The sequence below is a fragment of the Alligator mississippiensis genome, chromosome 5, assembly GCF_030867095.1.
Source record: "Alligator mississippiensis isolate rAllMis1 chromosome 5, rAllMis1, whole genome shotgun sequence".
NCBI lineage: Eukaryota > Metazoa > Chordata > Crocodylia > Alligatoridae > Alligator > Alligator mississippiensis.
Genome location: NC_081828.1, coordinates 181,408,754 through 181,430,401, shown reverse-complemented (window position 1 = coordinate 181,430,401; position 21,648 = coordinate 181,408,754). Strand labels below are relative to the sequence as shown.

Below are 21,648 nucleotides of genomic sequence, written 5' to 3'. Positions count from 1 at the left end.
ACCATTTGCTGGAACTGTTACTTTAAGCACATGTTATTTTTGCTTTGTAACTGGTTATATAATTTATGTGGTATTTTTTCACTGATCAGATGACTCATAAACCCATAAATGGTTTTCAAGATGACGTAGATACCTGCAGCATGAAATTTATGGAAATCTTAGTAATAGGAATATTTGCAATATTTCTTCTGTAAGTAAGCTTACTTGTACAGAAATTTGTGTAAAATCAATAACTGTGACTGACTATGACTGTCATCTAAGGGACTTTTTTTGAGTTATAGAATCAGGGAATTATAGAAATATAGGGGTGCCTACAACTTCAGGAGATCATCTAGTCCATCTTTAGATGGATAGAACACTAGCTGGAGCATCGCACTCAAGAAGGTAGTAATCAATGGCCCGATGTTTAGTTGGTATCAAGTGGAGTGCCCCAGGGTTTGGTCCTGGGGCCAGTTTTGCTCAATGTTTTCATCAACAACCTGGAAGATGGCATAGAGTGCACCCTCAGCAAGTTTGCAGATGACACCAAGCTGGGGAGAGTAGTTGATGGCTGGAGGGTTGGGGTAGTATTCAGAGAGACCTAGACAAATTGGAGGATTGGCCCAAAAGAAATCTCATGAGGTTCAACAAGGACACATGCAAAGTCCTGCACTTAAGATGGAATAATCCTATGCACCAGGACAGGCTGGAGGCTGACCAGCTGGACAGCAGCTCTGCAGAAAAGGACCTTTTCTGACATGACCAGGGGCAGGTCATGTCAGACCAACCTGATTGCCTTTTATGATCAGGTCACAAAAGCTCTGGATGCAGGTGTCACCGTGGATGTAGTCTTTCTGGACTTCAGCAAGGCCTTTGACACTGTCGACCACAACATCCTCATTAAAAAACTAGGGGATTGTGGCATCGATGCCTACACGGTCAGATGGATTGCGAGTTGGCTGAAGGGTCACACTCAGAAGGTGGTGGTGAACGGGTCATATTAGACCTGGGGGGAAGGGGGCAGCAGAGTCCCCCAGGGCTCGGTCCTTGGGCCCACACTGTTCAATTTCTTTATCAGCGATTTGGACGACAGGGTGAAAAGCAACCTGTTCAAATTTGATGATACCAAAATTTGGGGTGAGGTGGGCACGCTAGTAGGGAGGGAGAGACTGCAGAAAGACCTGGATAGGTTGCAAGGGTGGGCTAACAAAAATAGCATGTGTTTCAATACGGACAAGTGCAGGGTGCTGCACTTGGGCAGTAGTAACCAGCAGCACACTTATAAGATGGGGAAACTCCCTTCTTGAGAGCACAGAGGCAGAAAGGATCTTGGAGTCATCATTGACTCCAAGATGAACATGGACTGACAATGCGAGGTCACGGTCGGCAGGGCTAACTGGACCCTATCATGCATCCACAGGTGCATCTCGAGTAGGGCCAAGGAGGTGATATTCCCCTTCTATGCAACACTGGTCAGGCTGCAGCTGGAGTACCATGTCCAGTTCTGGGCACCCCACTTCAAGAGGGATGTGGACAACATTGAGAGGGGCCAGAGGAGGGCCACCCCCATGATCCAGGGACAGCAGGGCAGACCCTACAATGAGAGACTACAGGACCTGAACCTGTTCAGCCTTCACAAGGGAAGGCTGAGGGGGGGACCTTGTGATGGTCTATAAATTCACTAGGGGGGACCAGAAGGGTTTGGGGGAGACCTTGTTTCCCCTAGCGCATCCCGGGATAACAAGGAATAATGGCCACAAGTTGTTGGAGAGTAGGTTTAGATTAGATACCCATAGGAACTACTTCACAGTTAGGGCGGCTAGGGTCTGGAACCAACTTCCAAGGGAAGTGGTGCTGGCTCCTACCCTGGGGGTCTTTAAGAAGCGGCTTGATGCCTACCTGGCTGGGGTCACTTGAGCCCAGTTTCCCTCCTGCCCAGGCAGGGGGTTGGACTTGAAATTCTACAAGGTCCCTTCCAACCCTACTTCTATGATTCTATGACCTGGGGGTTACAGTGGACAATAAGCTGAATGTGAGCCAACAGTATGCCCTTGTTGCCAAGAAGGCTAATGGAATACTGGGCTGCTTTGGTAGATGTGTTGCTAGCAGCTCAAGGGAAGTAATCGTTGCCCTCTATTCAGCACTGATGAGGCCACATCTGGGCTAGGGACAGACATTCAAAAATCCTGAGCGTGAATTGATACAATCATTGCATGTTAGACTAACCTGCATAGATTGAACCAGTTTGCAAGGGAATAGACATTCACTTTTGATTCTAGAAATGCAGGCACATGCTTACAGTGGCTCATGCTAGAAGCTGAGGGTGGGGCCAGCAGCAGCAGCAAGGCTGAAGGGAAGCTGACCTGGGGGTATGGTCAGGCCCCCAGCAGGCTGCTAACTATGATTGAGGAGGGATTTAAACCCCCACCCTGGCCTGCAGGAACCCTAGTCAGGCTGTACCTGGAGAGGGAGTGGAGAGCAGCCCTTGCCAGGCTTGTCCCCGAAGCCAAACACTGGCCCGCACAGCTCCTCAGGCAAACGGGGAATAAACTTCCCTGTCTTGGCTCTTCAGCACAGGCACAGGGACCCCAGCAGAGCAGGTGAAAGGAATCCAGGAGCTTGAGCTGGATCTCCATGTGCTGGGCAGAAGTCACCAGGAGGAAGCTTTTACTCATCCAGAGCAGTGCAGCAGGAGCTGCAGCTGGAGGCATGGGGGACAGAATAGCCCTGCTGGCCCAAGCCAGAATGCAGCTTCTGGTGCAGGTGTTCCTGGTGTTGCTCTGCCCCCTTTGCCCCCAGCAGCTGTTCCTCATTCCTCTCCTGCCCCTGCTGTGCTGTTCTGGGTGGTGGGGGTGGAAGGAGGAAGCTTCTGCCCAGTGCTTGGAGCTCTGGCTTCAGCTCCTTGATGCTTTCCACCCACTTGCCCTCCCGCAGGGGCTGCTCATCACACCGAACAGGCAGAGCAAATGAAAGGCATCCAGGAGCTGGAGCCAGAGCCCAGTGTCCTGGGCAGAATCTCGCCAGGATGAAGCTTTTCTGCTTGCCCACCCAAAGCAGTGTGGCAGGGGCAGGGATGGCAGCAGCAGCTGGAGGCAAGGCAAGCAGAACAGCCAGCCAGCTCATGGCTTGTCATGAGGGTGCAGCCGGTAGGGTACTGCACAGGACAGGAGGATCAGCAGTCATTGCAGGCATATGAACCCCTGTGACAAGCAGCTGTTGGGCTCTGGGGCCACCAGCACCTCCGAGCCAGCCCAGGCAGCCTGCTGCCTGGCCAGCCACCGCCTGTGCTGCTGGGCCAGGCTGTCACAGAACTATAGCCATCTGGGAAGGGTCCTGCCCCTGTGGCCAGGCCCAGGCTGAGGTTCCATGACAGCCCTGTCCAGCCTGGGTGCAGGGAACCATCCCACTGCACAGCTCCCACAGCCAGGACTGTCCCCGGGGGCTCAAATGGGGCAACTTCTCTGGGCCCTATGCTTTGGGGGGCCCCGCAGATAGTACCATACAGACACCGCACCAGGCACCAGACCACACAAGGCACCAGACCATACCAGGTAAGTAATAAAGGGAACACATGCCATCAAGGCACAGGGCACCAAGAGCCCCCTTTGGGGGACTAAAATGTCTTTATACAAACGCCAGGAGTATGGGGAACAAGGAGGAGGAGCTCGCACTCTTGCTTGCTAGCACCCAGTACGACCTAGTCGGACTAACCGAGACATGGTGGGATTCTACACATGACTGGGCGGTAGGCATTGAGGGGTATAGGTTGTATAGGCATGACGGAGTGGGGAAAAAAGGTGGGGGAGTAGCACTCCATGTTAAGGAGCAGTATACGTCTTCCACCATTAAGGCGGGGGTGGAGGAGGGGAACACTGAGGCATTGTGCATCAGGATCCAGGGGGGGCCAGGGGAAAAGGACTTTGGTTGTGGGGGTCTACTACAGACCTCCTCATCAGGATCAATAGCTAGACGATGTATTCTCTGGGCAGCTAGCAGACGCCACACAGGCAAAGGAGGTCATGAGAGATGTAAACTAACCAGATATCTGCTGGGAGGAGCAGACAGCCAAAACAAGCTGCTTAAAGAGGTTCTTACACTGTGTGCAGGACCTCCACCTAACCCAGGTGATGTCTAGTCCTACCAGGGGTAGCGCCTTGCTTGACCTGCTCTTAGAAACAGGGGATGATCTCGTGGGGAACATGCAAGTTCATGGTAGCCTGGAAGATGGTGACCATCACTTGGTTGAGTTCACTATCCAGCAAAGGGGGGGTAAAGTAACTAGTGGGGCTAAGATGTTGGACTTCAGAAGGGCCAACTTTAGCAAGCTTAGAAGGCTAGTTAGTGAGGGGATACAACTCAAGAACATAGAGCATATGGGGGTCCAGGAGGGTTGGAGGTATCTCAAGGGAGTGATCCTTGGGGCTCAAAAGGGGTCTATCCCATTATGTAGGAAGGGAGGTAAGGGAGCAAAAAAGCCCCCTTGGCTGAACAGGGAACTCCAGGAGAGTCTGGGTGCAAAGAAAGGGATGTATAGGCAATGGAAGCAGGGAGCAGCCACCAAGGAGGAATATATCTCCCTGGTGCGCTATTTCAGGGAATCAGTTAGATAGGCCAAGGCGGGGCTTGAGCTCAGGCTGGCTTCAACAATCAAGGACACTAAAAAGTCCTTCTTCAGGTATATAGTGGGCAAAAGGAAAGCTCAGAGCAACATTGGGCCCCTGCAGGACAAATCGGGACAGTTGGTGGCTGACGTGGGGAAAAAAGCAAAGCTCTTCAGTGAGTTCTTCGCTTCCATATTTCTATGTACTGACCAAGCTAATTCCCCCACCTCGATTGCTGACGGATGTCCACATGGCACCAGTCCGCCTACAGTTAGTTCTGAAATAGTTAAGGAGCTCCTGGAGGAGCTGGATGGGTACAAGTCAGCAGGCCCAGATGACCTCCATCCACGGCTGCTGAAAGAATTGGCCAGTGTCATAGCTGAGCCACTGACACCGCTGTTTGAGCACTCATGGTGCTCCGGCCAGGTCCCTGAGGACTGAAGAAGAGCCATTTTCAAGAAAGGGAGAAAGGATGAGCCAGGTAACTTTAGACCAGTCAGTCTTACCTCTATTCCTGGGAACATGCTAGAGAAAATAATCAAAGAACACATTTGTGCAGGCCCAGCAGGGGAAACGATGCTGGGTGGAAACCAGCACGGGTTTGTCACAGGTAGATCCTGCCTGACAAACTTTGTAGCCTTCTATGACGAGGTCACTCACTGCCTGGATGCGGGAGCCGAGGCTGATGTCATCTTCCTGGACTTTAGGAAGGCCTTCGACACAGTTTCACACCCTATCCTCAATGGGAAGCTAGCAAACTGTGGAGTGGATGCCTACACAGTCAGACGGGTGGCCAACTGGCTTAGGGACTGCACCCAGAGAGTGGTGGTGGATGGTTCCTTCTCGGCCTGGAGGGAGGTGGGCAGTGGGGTCCCGCAGGGTTTGGTCCTTAGACCGATATTATTCAATATCTTCAGCGATTTGGATGAGGGCGTGGAGAGCACCCTCTCCAAGTTTGCTGATGATACTAAGTTATGGGGCAAAGTTAGTACACCAGAGGGCAGGGAGCAGATTCAGGCTGACCTGGACAGGTTGGATCAATGGGCAGAGAGAAATAGGATGCAATTTAATAAAGATAAATGTAAGGTACTCCACCTGGGAAGGAGGAACCCCCAGCACACTTATAGGTTAGGGAGTGTCCTTCTTAGCAGCTCGGAGGCAGAGAGGGATGTTGGAGTCATAATTGACTCCAAGATGAACATGAGCCAGCAGTGTAACGAGGCCATCAACAAGGCCAATAGCACCTTGTTGTGCATTAGCAGGTGCATGACTAATGGAACAAAGGAGGTGATGCTTCCCCTCTATGCGGCACTGGTCAGGCCGCAGTTGGACTACTGTGTCCAGTTTTGGGTGCCACACTTCAAAAGGGATGCGGGGAATCTCAAGAGGGTCCAGAGGAGGGCCACTCACATGATTAGTGGCCTTCATGATAGACCCTATGGGGGAAGGTTGAGAGAGCTGAATCTCTTCAGCCTTCACAAGAGATGGTTGAGGGGACATCTTGTGGCCACCTAGAAATTTATTAGGGGAGGTTAATAGGGAATAGGGGAAGCGCTGTTTACTAAGGCGCCCCAGGGAGTGACTAGGAATAACTGGTGTAAACTAGTTGAGAGGGGATTTAGGTTAGATATTAGGAAGAAGTTGTTCACAGTAAGGGTGGCCAGGATCTGGAATGGGTTTCTAAGAGAGGTGGTGTTATCACCTAGCTTGGAGGTCTTCAAGAGGAGGCTAGATAGTCACCTGGCTGGGGTCATCTGACCTCGGTCCTCTTTCCTGCCTGGGGCAGGGGGTCAGACATGATGATCCATTGTGGTCCCTTCCAACTCTACAATCTATGAATCTATGAAACGGTTGCTACTGGCTTCTGCGGGTGGTTGCCACCCCTTCCCCTCCTCCCCCCACTGCTGGCTTATGCAGGCAGTTGCCACCTCCTGCCCCCCCCCCCACCAACACTGTGTCTGCAGGCAGTCGCTACCTTCCCTCTGCCGCTACTGCTGCCACCGGCTTCTACATGTGGTCACTACCTGCCCCTCCTCCTCCCCCCCCCCCCCCCAACACCGCCACTGCCTGCTTCTGCAGGCGGTCGCCACATCCCTGCCTCCCCCCCTCAACTTTGATGCTGCCACCAGCTTCTGTGGGCAGTCGTCACTCCCACCCCCGGGCCCTGCACAAGCTGATATACCCCGGGCCCTGCACAGACCTAGGGATAACTCTGTCCATGGCTACAGCCCAAGCTGCAGCTGGCTGAGAAAAGCCCTTCCCCTGAAGCCCAGCCCAGGCTGGTTCCTCCATGTCCACCCTCAGCAGCGTTTGCGGGCTGGCCTGCCTCAGCCCCGCAGCTGCAGCCACAGGTGAGGCAGGCGGATGGCAGGGCCTGCTCCAGCCACACCCCTGTCCCTGCCATGCCGAGTGTGGGGCTGCCCTGACAGGCTACTCCGCCTGACCTGGCAGACCCCAGCTGTGGTCCCCGGGAGGAGAGGGGATGGAGGGAGTTTTGCCTCCTTCTCAGGGGAGCCATGCCAGGTCAGTGTCTCACCATGCCCCCACCCCTGCTCCCACTAGAGAGCAGAGGGGCAGAGCCAGCCCTGCTCACTGGAGCAGACAGCACAGCCTAGCCCAGGGCTGAAAAGCATGCTGGGATGCTGGGGACTGCGATTTAACTTAAACTGGAATGGGGTCTGGGACAGAAGTTCCATAAACCATTTTGACCCAAATCAGTTAAGTCTGATACTACATTCAGCCAAGTTTCTTAATCAGTTTTGGCCATTTTTTAAATGGGTTTATGTGCACTGAACTTCCGTTCTATTACAGGTTTAAACCAGTTTCTGATCATGTAAACCTCTTTGTGTGTAACTTCTCTCCCTATCCCTGGAGTACCGTGTTCAGTTTTGGGCTCCCCACTACAGAAAGGGAAAATGTGGACAAATTGGAGAGTCCGTCAGAGGGCAACAAAATGATTCAGGGGCTGGGGCACATGACTTACAAGGAGAGTCTGAGGGAACTGGGCTTACTTAATTTGGAGAAGAGAAGACTGAGAAGGGATTTAATAACAGGCTTCAACTACCTGAAGGGAGGTTTGAAAGAGGATGGAGCTCAACTGTTCTCAGTGGTGGCAGGTGACAGAACAAGGAGTAATGGCCTCAAGTTGCAGTAAGGAAAGTTTAGGTTAGATATTAGGAAGAACTTTCTCACTAGGAGGATAGACACACACTGGAACAGGTTACCCAGAGAGGTTGTGGACCTGCCATCCTTGGAGGTTTTTAAGACCCAGGTAGACAAAGCTTTTGCCAGGATGATCTAGTTGGGGATGGTCCTGCCTTGAACAGGGGGTTGGACTAGATGACCTCCTGAGGTCCATTCCAACCCTAATTTTCTATGATCCTATGATCCTGCTGTACCAAGGCAGGTTCCAGGTTATCCACACCATCTCCAACAGATGTTTTTCTAATTTGCTCTTGGAAACTTCTCCAATAAAGGCGGTTCCTCACTCTCTACAGTTAACCTTTTCCAGTGCTTAACTATCCCTTTAGGTAGAAAGTTTTCCTAATAGCTAACCTAATTTTTTTTTGCTATGAATTAAGGTAATTTCTTCTTGCCCTTCCTTCTTGAGGAACAATTAATCAACCTCTTCATTACAATCCTGTAATTATTAAAAGACTGTTAGTATGACAATCAGTTACTTAAAGGGTCTGAACAAACTCTTTTTCACTGCTTAAACCACCTACATAAGTTGCATGTGCTGTAAGCAGTAGACAAAGCCTTGAAGAGACTCAGCAGGAGGGTGAATTTCACCCAAATTATTAAAAACTATACAGTAACTGTACAGCCTGCTCAGCATAAGAGGCCTGCTGCCTTAGGAGCAAACCAGAGAACTATCTGATTCCATGTTATCCCAAAGGAGCAGAAGTAATCTGAGACTGCCCTTGGCCAGCAGCTGATTACTTTAACCTGCTGTGCTGATTTGGCTCCTGTGTCTGGCCTGCCAGGAGAGAGAGTTAGGTCACAGCTCATTTACATGATGCCTGGTCTGCGCCAGTGCTCTGAACCAGACATTTGTATAGCACACACAGAATTCTTCACTATCCTGTTTGGGCAAGTAACAATCCCAGCATTAAATGTGATAATTTTAAGGATGAACAACAATATAATAGAAATCTAAAATAATATTCTTTCTAATATGGACCTTCTGCCCCACAGAAATTATTGTTGTAGTTTTGAGGGAACTATAACTACAAAAGTAGCAAGGTTTTGAACTGGAAGTTTGGATACATGAACAACTTACATTGGGATATGCAGAAATGGGGCTTTTTTGTACATGAGCAGCTCTATGCTGACTGCTTCTGGCCAGGCTCTTATTCTGAGGAACACGAAAGCTGAATTGTTACAATTTAGCCCACAATAGTTTCCCTAAGGACTGAGCTGTTATCTATTAATTTCTTCGTAAGAGAGGGTAAAGAGTGGTACTCAGGCAATTGCTGTACAGCAGCTGTTGCACAGTAAAGCCCCTTGCCCTTTAACACTGTGATACGTTATCCGTATGTCCTCACCCTTAGAAATATGCTCAGGCACTACACTACTGTACAAAGAAAATGCATAACGATACAAGATTATGCAAATATTTATATTATCTTCTATTAACAAGAATACTCTTGTGAATAAAGTTAAGCACATGCAGTAAGGTTCGTAAGATTAAATTTTTTAAAAGCAGGTAAGACTGAGGAAGCAATCTTATTGTATTGGCTTCAGCTTGTGCAGTTAGAAAAAAATATGTTCCAAAGTTTCCATTGACGTTGAGAAACCATGATCCTAATCTGCCAAAGATTTGAGTGCCTCCAAGTCTATGTGAAAACACTAAGAGTCTGTAAGGACCCAGGCTTCTGTTTTGGTAGATCTCATTGCAGGATTAAGACCTTAGTAACTGATCAAAGAAGGAAGAAATTAAATAAAACTACAGTATATTATAGATTGGGGCAGGCAATTATTTTGGGCAGAGGGCCGCTTACTGAGTTTTTGGCAAGCCATCGAGGGCCGCATGACTGGCAGCCCAGGGCAGATAAATATTAACTTTCTAAATTTTTTAGGGGCCCCGCGGGCCAGATAGAATGGCCTGGCAGGCTGCTTCCGGCCCCTGGCCTGCATTTTGCCCACCCCTGTTATAGATCTATTAAAAATATTCTTGAGAATTTCCTCTGCTCTCAATGGGTCTTTGAATTAACTTTTAATTTCCTGTTTAACTGTCTTAGCATAATCATAATGTTAATTAAAACTACTCTTATTAACTCTGATATCTTCTTTTCAACCAAACTGTTTCTGCTTTTATTGAAGTACTCATTCTTGTGGAATGAGTAAGGAGGAAAAGTGCATCATCTCTGTTAATGAATGTTATTTATCACAAAGGCTTTTCATCAGTTTGGTTTTCAGATCCTTGTAGCAATCATGCACTTCTGTTTTACTTAGCTGGGAAAGAATATTCTGGTATTCTAACCTACACTAAATGTCCCAAAGTTGTTACAAATAAAATATCTAATATTGCAGAATGGTAAGGGTGTTTTATAAATTTGTTTCTGTTTCTAAAAATAGTATATTTGTTTATAAAAATTAAAAAAAAATGTAAATTCAGAATTGTGCATTTCCTGAGATGTATACAGGATGCTCTGTATGATGCCTGAATTTTCTTTTTCTTGTAACATCACTACAGCACTTTGGTTTAAGACATATGAGTTAAATTTAGAAAAGTAAAAGAAACCAACCTGTTTGACTGCAACTGGGGCTGAGTCAAACACATCTGAATCCCCCTGCAAACTTTCTCATTTAGGGTTCTTATTCTGTGTCTTGACTTGTCATATTAGCTCTAGCCATGCTTATTATGTATTTATATGTTCCATGTATAGAACAATCCCATCTCACACCAGTATCTCTTCACTCATAACCCAGTCCTTCCCAGTAACTTTTTGAAAACAACACAAGCCTTCAATAACCATTCTTACCTTCACCTCACACCATAGGTGGCAGAAGATCAGGGCTAATGGGGCATAGCCCCCACAAATGTGGGGAAGCAGGTAGGGCTGCAGGGCAGCCCTGGTGTGGGCTCTGGGCAGCTGCAGTTGGGGGGGAAGGGGTGAGCAGAGACTCAGACACTCGCAGCCCGGATCACTGCCCAGCACAGCAGGCTAGTCTCAGTCTGTGAAGGGGAAGGCAGGGAGGCAGATTGAGGCCCTCACAGTGAGGGAGAGAGTGGGGCAGAGGCAGGGACTGGGGTGAATGGGGCCCTGGGATGGGTCTTGGGGACTATCCAAGCCCTGGGCAGCTTGTCCAGGGGTGGAGGGGGCTCCTGCCACTGCATGTACCCTAGGAGAGTTATGGGTGGGCATGTGCCCCCCAAATTTGTGTACAGAGTGGAGGTGGGCTGCCGCTGCAGGCCTGGCTCTGCACCCCACTGCCTTCACCACTGCTGTGGGAACTGCATGACCTCAAGTGCCTGCAGCTGTCAGGCAGGCAAGGGATGCGGCACAGCCCAGGGGTGGCAGGCACATGGTGCCACACAGCTCCTGAGGCAATGGCAGTGGGGTGCAAAGCCCAGCTTTCAGTGGCAGCCTGCCTCTGCCCCATGCACAAATCCAGGGGGCCTGTGCAGGAGCCCCCTGTGCTCCTGGACAAGCCACGCAGGAGCTCTGGTTGTCCCACAACCCGCCACACACTCCTGGACAAGCCACACAGGAGTGGCGGGATCTCCCTGTGCTCCTGGACAAGCCTCCAGGGGCTCTGATTGCCCCATGACCCTCCCTAACCCCAAGGCCCCATTTGCTCCTGCCCCTGCCCTACTGCCTCCCTCATTATGGGGGCTTTGATCTACCCCCCGCTCTACCTGCTGCTCCTTCTCTTCCACAGATGCACGCTGTCAGCCCCCACAATAACATTTTCTCCCTCTACCTATGCCTCGCACATGCTTACACAGCACAACCCATCTTCATGTATTTACCCCAGTACCCATTGTCTAGCACCCAGGCTCCTTCACACACACAGGAACTCTGTTCAAGAGTAATCAAGGATTCTCTGATCTCACTGGAACATGAAAGAGAAGTGACAAATGGAATAAACACAAAGCATTCTCTCTGCCATCCTCCTGGGATCTGCTGCTGCTTATAGGAATGGCAAGACTCTTGAGAGTCACTTACTGCAAACCCCTGAACAAATTCAGAGTTCATTTTTACTAAACCATCCCAGATAAATAACTGTCCAGCCACTTCTTGAAAATCTCCAGTGAAGGAGATTTCACAGCTTACCTTGTTCCATTGCCCTAGTGTTTTACAGTCAGAAGTTTTTTTCTGACATTTAATCTACATCTGTTTCCCTGTAATTTAAACTTTGCCATGTGTCCTACCCTTTGCAAGCAGGGAGGGAACAGCGCATTTGCATCTTTTATCTCCATCTTCTGTGTGTTGTTCAGCTGGTAAAATCTACCCTCACTACAACAGGGGAAAAAAAAGGTATTTTTAGCGGAGTAATGGCTTGGTTTACCTCACTGATAGTGTTGGCTGGACAACTGGCACTCTCCCTTGCTCCACCCCATTCTGTTAAAATCAAGGTAATTTAGGGCACAATTTGTCTGTATTGTTTAATTAACATTTTCCAGTGGCTTGGCATTCTTGCCCTATTCATTAAATGTGTATGTAATATAACAGCTATTCTTTACTCACTGCATAGAATTAAAAAAAAAGTGTACTTTCAAATTATATTCCTGTGTGATGAAATGAACAAGTCTCTATCCTCTGCTGCATTGTATTTTTATCATTTCCAAGCAGCATTGTTAGCACTGTGTAGCTTTTTCCTCACTACACAGTTAATACTTAATTAGCTCTGGTGGTTCTGAGCTGATATAGGAGAGGTCTGTCAGTTCATGAATATCAAAGCTGGCCATAAATCACTTTAACAGTGAAAGTGTTAGCCCATACTTTCTGATGGTAGAGATGAACAGCTCCCCAGTGCATTGTGGGATGTATCAGGCCACGGACTGAGACACAGAGTAGCTAGACCAGCAGCAGATTCCAGAGTCCTACTGCTGCTAGTCACAATGTCACAGCTTCTCAAAACAATAGTATGTAACATTTAGATATATAGCCATTAGAAAGTAACATGAGATAGATGGCAAAGAATCCATCTTCCTAGAGGACATGTAAGTGGGACCTGAGCAGACTGTCTTGCCCATCTGATGGTCTGTGTTAGAAGCGTATCAGGCTATTTCTACTTACATCACACAGGAGACACCTATCTTCTTTATTTCCAAGTTGTTTTTCCTATTTAATGTCTGTGAAAGTCGGGCACAGCAGTAGTTTTCTGAACAGTTGCTACAGTGAATTATTAATCGGTTGACTCAAAACCATCTAAAGCAGGGGTGGGCAAAGTCTGGCCCATGGCGGACTCCATTTCCCTGCAGCCCCTGCCTGCATTGCTGAAGCCAGTTTCCATGGAGACCCCAGGAGTGGCAGTGCCTTGACAACACAGTACCAGGGTTTCCATAGAGACCAGCCTCAGCAGTGCTGGCAGGGTGCTCAGCTGGGCAGGGAGCTGCTCCAGGGCCTGGGTCTGTCACTGGTACCCTCCTTGTCCTTCCCCCATATCCCTTCAGTTTGCTATACCTGCTCATTATACCTTTCCTGAAATCTGAATATTCACTCTTCAGGGCAGGTATAGACATGTAGTGTTTTCACAGAGCCAAGTGGAATAGGGTCACGGTTGGGGTCTTTTAGTTCTTCATAATATTAATAACCAATGACGACAAAAAAGGTAATTATTGACCTTTTCCTAAGGAAGAGCTGGGCATAGAAAAACAAGAGAAAAGGTTCCTGAGCTTATCAAAAATCTTGCCAACTTTTTGACAAACAGCTGTTTGGGCCCATTACAAAGCAAGTCAAGGAAAACTTCATTCTGAAAGGTTCATGCAGCTTTACTGATGACTAAATTAATGAGAAATGGACTTTATTTTCTAGTTCTGTGCCACCTTTTTCTGATTCATTAGCTATGCTGGTCTTTTGCAGGTCAGAACTCGCTTCCTGCTGTGATGCTGCTCACAACTTCATTGTTTCTCAAAACAATACCCCACTGGGAAGTAACTTGAGTTATGAAGTGGACCATAAAAAGGCTATCCATATCACAGAAGACATTTTTAGGATGCTGCCTGCGGTAAGAACAGGTCCTATGACATTTTTGTTTTTATAACTATGGAGATACAAATGTTTTATATTAATAATGAGAGCTGTTTGTTTTGGGTCTCTTAGGAGGATTCCCCCCCTTTCTACACTGTTCTTTATTCCCTTATCAAGGACTTCTTTGTGTAAGGCAGTTATCAAGAAGCGAGAGAGTTTGGTGGGACTCTCTTTAAAGCTCTTCAGCACTGCTCAGTTTAGCCACAGGGGCCACTGGCGAGCAGCCCAGCAAGTTGCTTCCTCTTGCAGGAACCAAATATATTTTCTACTCCAAGGGCACATTTACATGTTCATTAATGTGCAGTGGTTACTGTGCATTTAATTTAGTATTTATATAATCAAGTACTAAATAAATGCACAGTAACTGGAGTTACTGTACAGTAGTGCTGGTGAATCCCTTTTGAGTGGCACTAATGCACAATAGTCTAATAGTACTTCACAGCTGTGTATTAGCACTGTTCGTGCTAGGATATGCTGCTGCACAGTTTTATTAGGCTACTGCACAGTTATCATCTCGTATAGACATGCCCCAGGAGTTCAAGCTCATGGACTGAACCCTACTCTTCACTATTACATTGCTCTTCTGATTCCTATTTTCAAATGCTTATGAAATATTTTAATCTTCAATAACTATTTCATATTGGCCACCCCAATCCTGATCACTCTGATGTGGGTTTATGGCTATTGTTATGCATATTCTTTCAGAGGACTGCCAGATTTGAACTAACACCTTCCACAACTGAAAATACTAACCTTTATGGGTTTGTGTAACAGGGCACCCAAACATTTTTTTTGTAATACCCTGTTCTAAGGGCAGACCACCCTGCTCTTACCCACCATGCCTTGATGTTAATTGGCATATATATTGCAGGAGGCTGCCCTGATATTACTATAATGACCACTCAACTTGTGGTCCTGGCCTTGTGGGCCAATCACATATCTCCATACCTTCCCTACACCGTGTCCCATGCCTCACAGATGGCATCCTTGCAGATGGTCTGTTGCTGATATAGCTCCTCTCTGGGCCTTCTGACTTCTTGGTCTGTCTCAGCCCCACTCAGGTTGCCAAAACCCTTGGTCTCCCCTCTGGGCCCTCAGACTCCTCAGTCTCATGCAACCAGTCACTGGGCTATCTGTCCCTTGGTCTCTCTCTCAGCCCCTCTCCCAGTTGTCAGCTCCTGCCTTGGTCCCTTATCTTAAACCCTGTTAATTCTTCACTTTCCCAGCTTCTCTCCAGCCCTTGGACCCAGCTGAACCTGCAACCCTATCTAAGCCCAGCCCTCCTCCAGTCAGGTGTCTGCCTTAGAATCCAGTGACTCCCTTCATCAGGCCTAGCCTCACCTGCCAGTCCCTGGGTCAGCTGACTCTACTTAGGCCTGACCCCACCTGCCAGTGACTCTGCGGACTGCCTGACCTCTTAGTGGCAGGCATGTCAAGTGCCCTGCCACAGTTGGACTAAAGGGTCAGGCTTTGTAAGTGAATCTGTAACAGATTCACAACATCTGAGGTTTTGGATCAGAATGGGGGACACTAATCTTTGGATTATGTGTGTGCCTCACTTCTGCTGCATACACATTTTCAAATGACCTGGGAAAATTCTCCTGGATCTGTTCCTGGTAGAAAATATACCCAGATACACCTGAACAGACATTTCAATTCCAAATCCCTAAAGTGCAGAGAGCATGCTGTGCTGATGCTACACAGCAGGGGACCCCTGTGAACACATCTCAGCATGTTCTGCAGGCTCCCTCGGTCTTCCTGGCAACAGATAGCAGCAGTGCACAGAGCAGCCCTTATTGGCTGACCCAAACTGCTCAGAGTCAGTCTATCTCTCCCTGCTGCACAATGTGGGATTTTTGAAGGAGGCATATTCTGCTTTCTGTTTGGCAGGAGTAGTAGAGTTCAGACCAAGCAACATACTGTCTCTGGGACTGGGGAGGGAGGGAGAGCAAAACACTCCGGGATGCTAAAGACTATTGTAGCTTCTCTCCAAAGAGTAAATTGTACAGACATTTGTTCTACCAGGAGTGATTTAACCCTCATTCTTCCCAGGTTATTTTTCTCCTGGAATAGGCATTTTTGCTCTAGGAGAAAAGTTTGAAATCTTTGCATGACAGATGCAGCTCACGGCCCTAGGCATCTGGCCCTTGGGGCTCTCCATGGATTGGGAAATTCAGCGACAGGGGAGTGGTGGCCATTAATATGGACACCCTCCCCTACTGCCAAATTCGCAAACCCCAATCCCCATATGCTTGTGGCTGGATGAGGCCAGGCCATGCTCCCCACCCCAGGCTGGATGAGGCTGGGCCATGCCTTGTTTCCCTGTGGGGCCAGGTTGGGGTTGGGACATGCTCTTTTCTCCCCCGTGGGGCCAGGTCAAGCCCCCTTCCCCCTGTGGGACTAGGCGTGGGCTGGACCACACCTCCTATGTCCTGTGGGACTGAGCCATGCCTCCTCCCCGCTGTGGATCTGGCTTGGGGCTGAGCCACTCCCCTTTTCCCCCCAGGGGAAATGCCTTCTCCCTCCACTCCACAGGGCCCCTGCCCCCTCCTTACAGCTGGATTGTGCCCTTCTGCAGTCACCCCATGTGGGATTAGGACCTCCTACTGGATCTGGCCTGTGGATGGCCTGGTCACTCCCCATCCAGCCCCCCAGCCAAAAAGGTTGAGCGCCCCTACCCTAATGTGTACCTGACAAGAGATAACTTTTGACACCCCTCACAACTTCCATGACTTACGTATGCTGTAGTAGAGGGGTGGGCAAAATGCAGCCCATGGGCCGGATGTGGCCTGCCAGGCCATTCTATCTGGCCCATGGAGCCCCTAAAAAATTTAGAAAGTAATATTTATCTTCCCCTGGCTGCCTGTCTTGCGGCCCTCGATGCCTTGCCAAAACTCAGTAAGCAGTCCTATGCCTGAAATAATTGCCTGCTCCTGCCCTAGTACTATGGGTCTGATTTTTCATCTCACACTGCTATGAATTGGGAGCAATTCCATTGAAGTAGGTAGAGTTACAGTGGTATAAAACTGGACTAAGTTAAAGGAGAATTTATATGTATGATATGTGCTTATATGTATATGTACTTTCTATGGCAACCAGGGTAGTCTTGCCAAAGTGCCTTGTCATTAGAATACAATGTGTTTCTGTACTAAAACAGACCAAAGCCAAACTCTTTCCAGGATCAAAAAGGTACAGTTTTTCTCCGAATGAAACCCTTTTGTTATTTATCTTAAGAGAAAATTTTGTGGCAATTAGTGTTTGCCAGTTTCCCTCTCCTCCTTATTTTCCCACAGAACACTCACTGCTCCATCTCTCTTATTCTGTCTCAGAATAAGTGGTCAGTCTGAGAAAAGAATTTAGGGGAATCACCAATTGGGGTTGCAGGCCCCACAGAACCCTAAAGTCTCCCAAACCTCTAATTACCTCATATGGTCTTAATTAGCAGGGTCTGGGTTTTACCATTTATCAGTTGCCCCATGGCAATTTTCTGTGCCCCAAGTACCATGCAGTAAATGAAATCCAGGGCAACTTAACCATATTTCATTTGGGTTAAGCTGCCCTAGTTTAGCTTACCACAGGAAAAAAAATGGGCACAGGGAGAGTTACTGTGGAGCTGCTGAGGCATAGTAAATCACCATTCTTTGTTAAAAGCAGGCACACAACTAGTGCTAAGTGTGTATATGGGATCACACAGAATTTACTGGGGTTGTGACTTGAAAGTGTTTTGGAAACCTCTGCTGTGGTCCTATTAACTTGCTCAGGAACACAGGTATACTATATGTTTAATACGATACATACGCTGAATATACATTTTTAGGAAAGTAAAAGAGAGAGTAATGCGTATTTTTGTTCAGTTCTAACAATGCAACATTACTTCCCCAAACCACTGAAAGCAAAAATAGCAGCTCCTCCTCCATTCCTTATTTATTCAGGGCTCTCTAGCCAGGATTGCCTCTGGCAGACTGGTTTGCTGAATTCTGTTTACTTCCTCTAACTTACTGAAGCTAGCCAGCATGAACAAACTTTCTCACTGGAACTGGGGTGTTGGGGGAGAGGAACTAACCAAACTCATTCCTTTTTGTATCCTTGCAGTCCCCTCCCTTTCTGAGCCACCCCTTCAAGCACTGTGCAGTGGTTGGAAATGGGGGCATTCTGAAAAACTCCAGCTGTGGCATTGAAATTGATAATTCCGACTTTGTATTCAGGTAAGAGCTGTTAAATTATACTGTAATCAGAATGTATTAAAACTCTTAAAAAGCCTGGTAGGCTGAAAAGTACAGCAACGATCTGAACGCACAGTATGGGCATACCTCTTCCCCTTTTGTCTATCTCCCAGTTCTGTTCTTTGCATACAATATTCAAGGATGCTGTTCTGCTCTATAAATTTCAGTTGCTGTCTACTTACAAGAAAAGAATAGAGTTTTAGTGATAACATGTCTATGACTGCAGAGAAATCCAGCCACCCAGATATATTCTAGTGTAGAAGTTAATCATCTGAGATGCTGAGATTGTCACTTACTGAACTGTCATCTGAGGGTGAAGGGCATGAACTCTGGATTGGGAAAAGAGATTTAAAAAGGCTCTGGTACAAGATGGCATAAAGCATGTTAAATGCTCTCCTCTTGCCTTGTAGTCTGTGGGTGCAGACAGAAGTGCATCTCCCAGGTCTAACTCATGGTGATTCATAGAAAGTGCCATAAGTTAGACTGACCCTCCTGACTCAACAGACATTAGCTGTTGGATCAGGAGGGTGGAGGATTGGCTCCAATTTGGAGCTGATCCAGGGAAAGAGGCTGCATCTGCGCAGCCTCTCCCCCTAGCTCTGCCTCCCCTCTTGCAGCTCCATTACTGTCTCTGACTGGGACAGGGGAGAAGAGGCAGGGGAGGAAGGTCCGTTCTGGGGTTTTCTCAGCCCCGCTGGAGTTGGGGGGTGAGTAAATTGGAGCCCCCACAAGGTGAGGGGCTTCAATCCACCCGCCCCTCCCCCCCCCACTCCAGCGGGACTGAGAGAACCCCAAAAGGGACCTCCCTCCCCTGCCTTCTCTCCATCCTATCCAGAGACAGCAGCTGCGGCCAGGCTGGAGCAGACAGAAATTAATAAAGGCTCTCTGCTTTGGAGAATCTTAATTTTAACCTCATGCAATGAGAGTTAATTTATCACACGATTAGAGTGTTCTGCAGATGTGTTCTTCTGTTTGGGCACAGCATTAGACACTTTCAAGGGGCCAGTCACACAACAAATGTCATTTCTGTCTGTGTCCTGTATGTTTTCAGGCTCCAGTCCAGCAAAGCGCTTTGGTGTACAGTATGTTTATCTCTTAGTACATCTTATTGGCAACAATGGAATTACGTAGACCCATTAAGCCCCAAAGTCCCATTTTTAAAAGTGACGTATTTTCTTAAAAGTCACATCGGATATCAATAGGATTAGCTCTTAAATCACTTAAGATGAAGCTGAGGGGCTAAATATGTAAAGGTTATGTAAGCGCCCAAAGGTAGAAGTGGGTACCTGGTTGGATTTTCAAAATTGCTTACATATTTAACTCTGTGATTTTCAACCTTTTTTCATTTGCGAACCCCTAAAAATTTAAAATGGAGGTGTGGACCCCTTCGAAAATTTGAATGGAGTTGCAGACTCATTTGAATTGTAAGTGCGGGTATTCACATAGTTTTGATTAATCATAGTCATCTTTCACGGACCCCATAGACATAAGTTTGTGGGCTCGCAGGGGTCCACGGACCACAGGTTGAAAACCAGTGATCTAACTGACTGGGAGTTCAGCTGGGCTGACTTCCCATCCCTGACACTAGAGGAGAGACTGGACACCTTCAAGTCAGCTGACCCAGACAGCTTACACCCCAGGGTACTTAAGGAGCTGGCAAGCATCATAGCTCTGCCAATGGCACGGATCTTTGAGAACTCATGGCGTTCAGGCAAAGTGCTTGAAGATTGGAAGAAGGCCAATGTGGTGCCTATCTTCAAGAAAGGGAAAAGTAGATCCGGGGAACTACAGGCCCATCAGCCTGACCTCTATCCTGGGGAAGATCTTAGAGAAAATCATCAAAGAGACCATTCTTCACAAACTGGCTGAAGGCAATTTCCTGAGGGATAGCCAGCACAGGTTTGTTGCAGGTAGGTCTTGCCTGAACAATCTCATCTCCTTCTATGACCAGGTCACATATCACCTGGATAAGGGACAAGAGATTGACATCATATATCTCAACTTTAAAAAAGCTTGCGATCTGGTATCTCACGATCATGTTATAGAAAAACTGGCCAATTGAGGCCTCAGCTACATCACAGTCCACTGGCTGGGGAATTGGCTTTGAGGTCGGACTCAGAGAGTGGTAGTTGACGGAAGTCAATCATTGTGGTGCACCGTGACCAGCGCATTCCCCCAAGGCTCCGTCCTTGGGCCTATTCTTTTCAACATCTTCATTAATGATGTGGACATTGGTGTCAGAAGCGGACTGGCCAAGTTTGCTGATGACACCAAACTTTGAGGTAAAGTGTCCACACCTGAGGACAGGATGGTGATCCAGACTGACCTTGACAGGCTCAGAAAATGGGCAGACGAAAACCTGATGGCCTTCAACACTGAAAAATGCAAGGTACTCCACCTTGGGAAGAAAAACCCGCAGCATGCTTATAGGCTCGGCAGCGCTACACTTGTTAGCACCACGGCTGAAAGGGACTTTGGGGTCACGATTGATCACAAGATGAACATGAGCCACCAATGTGATGTTGTAGCCAGAAAGCGAGCAAAACTCTGGCTTGCATCCATAGATGCTTCTCTAGCAAATCCCAGCATGTCATCCTCCCACTGTACTCAGCCTTGATGAGGCCGCAGCTGGAGTACTGTATCCAATTCTGGGCTCCATAATTTAAAAAGGATGTGGAGAAGCTTGAGAGAGTCCAGAGGAGAGCCATGTGCATGATCAGAGGGCAGGAAAACAGGCCTTATGATGAGAGGTTGAGAGCTATGGGACTCTTCAGCCTGAAAAAGCACAGGCTCGGGGGGACCTAGTGGCTGCCTATATGTTTATGTGGGGTGCTCACCAGGATCTGGGGGAACGTCTGTTCACCAGAGCACCCCATGGGATGACAAGGTCAAACAGTCACAAACTTCTCCAAGACCGTTTCACACTGGACGTAAGAAAGAATTGCTTTACACTCTGAGCCCCCAAGACCTGGAACAGACTCCTTTAAGAGTCAATTGGACATTTATCTTGCTGGGATCCTGTGACCCCAGCTGACTTCCTGCCCCTGGGGCAGGAGGCTGGACTTGATGAACTTTCAAGGTCCCTTCCAGCCCTAATGTCTATGAAATCTATGAAATCTCCCCACCCCATCAAACAGAGTGGCCAGTGCCTTCACCTAGCCCAGGAGCAGGCAAAATGTGGCCCATGGGCCGCATCCAGTATGCCAGGCACTTTCATCCAGCCTTCAGGCACCCACCGACTAACTGTACCCTGCCCAGCTCTTCTGCCCATGAGGGTGGGAGTGAGGTTCATAGATCCCTAGATGTTAGGGTCAGAAGGGACCTCAATAGATCATCGAGTCCGACCCCCTGCATAGGCAGGAAAGAGTGCTGGGTCTAGATGACCCCAGCTAGATGCTTATCTAACCTCCTCTTGAAGACCCCCCAGGTTAGGGGAGAGCACCACCTCCCTTGGGAGCCCGTTCCAGACCTTGGCCACTCGAACTGTGAAGAAGTTCTTCCTAATGTCCAGTCTAAATCTGCTCTCTGCTAGCTTGTGGCCATTGTTTCTTGTAACCCCCGGGGGCGCCTTGGTGAATAAAACCTCACCAATTCCCTTCTGTGCCCCCGTGATGAACTTATAGGCAGCCACAAGGTCTCCTC

The 21,648-nt window shown here is 48.2% G+C and overlaps 1 protein-coding gene across 6 annotated transcripts in view; it reads left to right on the top strand.

Annotated features, from left to right (window-relative positions):
* ST8SIA6 (ST8 alpha-N-acetyl-neuraminide alpha-2,8-sialyltransferase 6) overlaps positions 1-21,648 on the top strand; it is an 83,186-nt gene that overhangs the window by 37,362 nt on the left and 24,176 nt on the right. For all 6 annotated transcript variants that reach the window (XR_002093709.2, XM_059729051.1, XM_019498066.2 and 3 more), the window contains 2 exons: positions 13,616-13,760; positions 17,876-17,988. Coding sequence is in view for 5 of the 6 variants with exons in the window: in XM_059729051.1 (XP_059585034.1) it covers positions 13,616-13,760; positions 17,876-17,988 (258 nt within the window). In the remaining variant the exon portion in view is untranslated. The remainder of the gene's footprint in view (positions 1-13,615; positions 13,761-17,875; positions 17,989-21,648) is intronic.